A 2,418-nucleotide genomic window follows, 5' to 3' on the forward strand; every position below is an offset into this window, starting at 1 on the left:
AAACAAACAAACAAACATATTTTTTGTATTATATTCAAACGATATATTGGCTGTTTACAAAGTGAACAATACTGCTCAGTTGAAAAACAAAAGGTAAACAAGACCATTTTCAACTTAACGATTTTTCTCTTGCGACTAGACATACTTGTAATTTTAGATTATATGAGGTCGTAAAGTGATCATTGGTTAGCTAAACACAATCACGCTTTGAACTGAACGATGTACCAGATGTTAAAACGACCATACACTTCATTTTCACATCCACATTTTACACAAATGATTTGCTAAAAGTATCGATGGTTTTGTAATGAAGCCTAAAGCAAGAAACCAGATAAAGGTTTCAAACGTGTGAGATTAGTGTTAGTCGTGATATAACACAGTTATCACTAGATTCTACAACTGATGTTTGTTGAAGAAGACATCAAAATGTATCGCCGTTATCCATTGAAGTATATATATATATATGTGTGTGTGTGTACTAAATGAATACATTAGGTCGGTTTTCTTAAAGTTTTATCTAATTCAAAACCCAGTTAAAAGTAAAAGTGGATAAGATTAGAATATGAACTTTTTTTCTGACGTCATCACTGCGTTATCCAATTAGGCATATGATTTTTTACGTAAAAAAAAGAAGGCTGCAAATTTTGTTTTCACTGTCTTAAAAGTTTTGATTGGTTAGATCGTAAATAGGCTGTAGATATAATCTTAACGTTACTATTATGTACCATAGTAAAGAGAACAAACAGATTCATACAGCACTAAAGATAAAATACTGAAGAATGAGTTTCATATGTAATTCCAATAAAAAGTGAAATCGTAGAGAAGTTTGACTCTTGTAAAACGATGGGTAAAAATGACTAATGTAGACACAGGTATTACCAGAAATATCACTAACTTTTATATATAAAATACAAAATAAAAACTGTTAAGTACTTACTATTAATTTCTGTAGTGCATATTGGTGTATACAAGACATATTGATACTAGAAATAAACGACCTTTCAACAACAAATTTATTATTTTTCTTTAATTGGACACTCAACGTTTCTATCTACACCTTATTCACTAAATGACAAACCACAACTTACGGTACAAAGTTTCAATAGGTTTAAATAATAAATTCTGTTCTGAAGAAGCTACAAAGCGAAACTTGAGTGTACAATTTTAGAAAAACAACAAATTTAGTGTTATAAGGTCGTTTATTACTAATATAAATTTCAAGTACTTCTTATTTACATTTCGCTGAAATCACTCTGAGTTTGTAGTTTAAAGAGGTGATTAGTTCAACAAAAATAAAAGCATTTATCAATGGAAAAAGACTCATCTGATGAAATACGTAACTTAACAGTAAATGTGTTCTCTTCCTTTGAATAGGGTGGACTCGGTATGAAGAAAGAACGATCTCTCTTTTTGTTTTCTGACCTTCTGATAATCACAAGCATTAAAAGGAAGAGCGGAACAATACGGAAAACCTCGTTAGCTTCGTGAGTTGAACGTTACTTTATTGTTGTTTAACGATTAAGTTTTATTGGACTTGAGTTGTTTCTGTTCTTGATGTTTATTTTTTTTTAATAGTCGCCAAATTAACGTATCAAAATAAAAGTATAAAACTGTTACAATTATATATGTATTATTATTAGTTGTTTTGGTTTTCAATCATTCTACCTTTTTACTTGTAAAACGTCGTGGTGCAAGCACGTTTTATTCAGCATGATTTGCTGTTGAGAAACAAAAAAAAATGGAGGAGTACGAAACACGAGGTAGGTGTTTAGCTTTTCAAGAAATAAGTTAAGGTTGACTTATATATATATAAGCAAACACACAAGAAAATTCCGTTGTGCAAATTATGAGAAATTTACAGATGGAAAGTATGTACGTTTAGTCCTTACTGCCACTTAAACCTCATTTTACGGATTCGAACCATTTGCTCTACTCGTTATAAATCGCCTCGCTTTTGACAAATTGCCCATCAAGAAATTAACAAAACAAACTGTATGATTTATAATACGTGATTATTTTGTTATTTATGGCAATTATTTGTTTGGATTATAAATGCCACAGGCTCGTTCCACGTGTCAAATACCATTACACCATGATGGTTGTTTGAGCTCAGAACTCTCCAAAGTTATTCTGACTATGACAGAATCAGGTCATACTTAATTATATAACGTGCTAAGTGATGGCGCTGCGGAATCAAGTAATCAACTAAAGTAATCAAGTTTGTAGACGGCTTGAATGGGTAATGAAAGAAACTTTATTAGAAATGTACAACGTTTCGTCAAGCTTATGTCATCATCAGGTACAGGTAGTTTACATAGTCACAATAATATATATATATATACATACTCTACCTGATGATAATATAAGCTTGTCAAAACGTTGTACATTTCTAATAAAGTTTCTTTCATTACCCATTCA

At 30.8% G+C, this 2,418-nt stretch overlaps 1 protein-coding gene across 1 annotated transcript in view; it reads left to right on the forward strand.

Moving 5' to 3' along the window:
• Positions 1-2,418, forward strand: part of LOC106457999 (rho guanine nucleotide exchange factor 17-like) — a 207,378-nt gene that overhangs the window by 160,371 nt on the left and 44,589 nt on the right. The window contains exon 8 of the mRNA XM_013917447.2: positions 1,375-1,484. Coding sequence (XP_013772901.2) covers positions 1,375-1,484 — 110 coding nt within the window. The remainder of the gene's footprint in view (positions 1-1,374; positions 1,485-2,418) is intronic.

This window comes from Limulus polyphemus, unplaced genomic scaffold (assembly GCF_000517525.1).
Source record: "Limulus polyphemus unplaced genomic scaffold, Limulus_polyphemus-2.1.2 Scaffold402, whole genome shotgun sequence".
Lineage (NCBI taxonomy): Eukaryota > Metazoa > Arthropoda > Merostomata > Xiphosura > Limulidae > Limulus > Limulus polyphemus.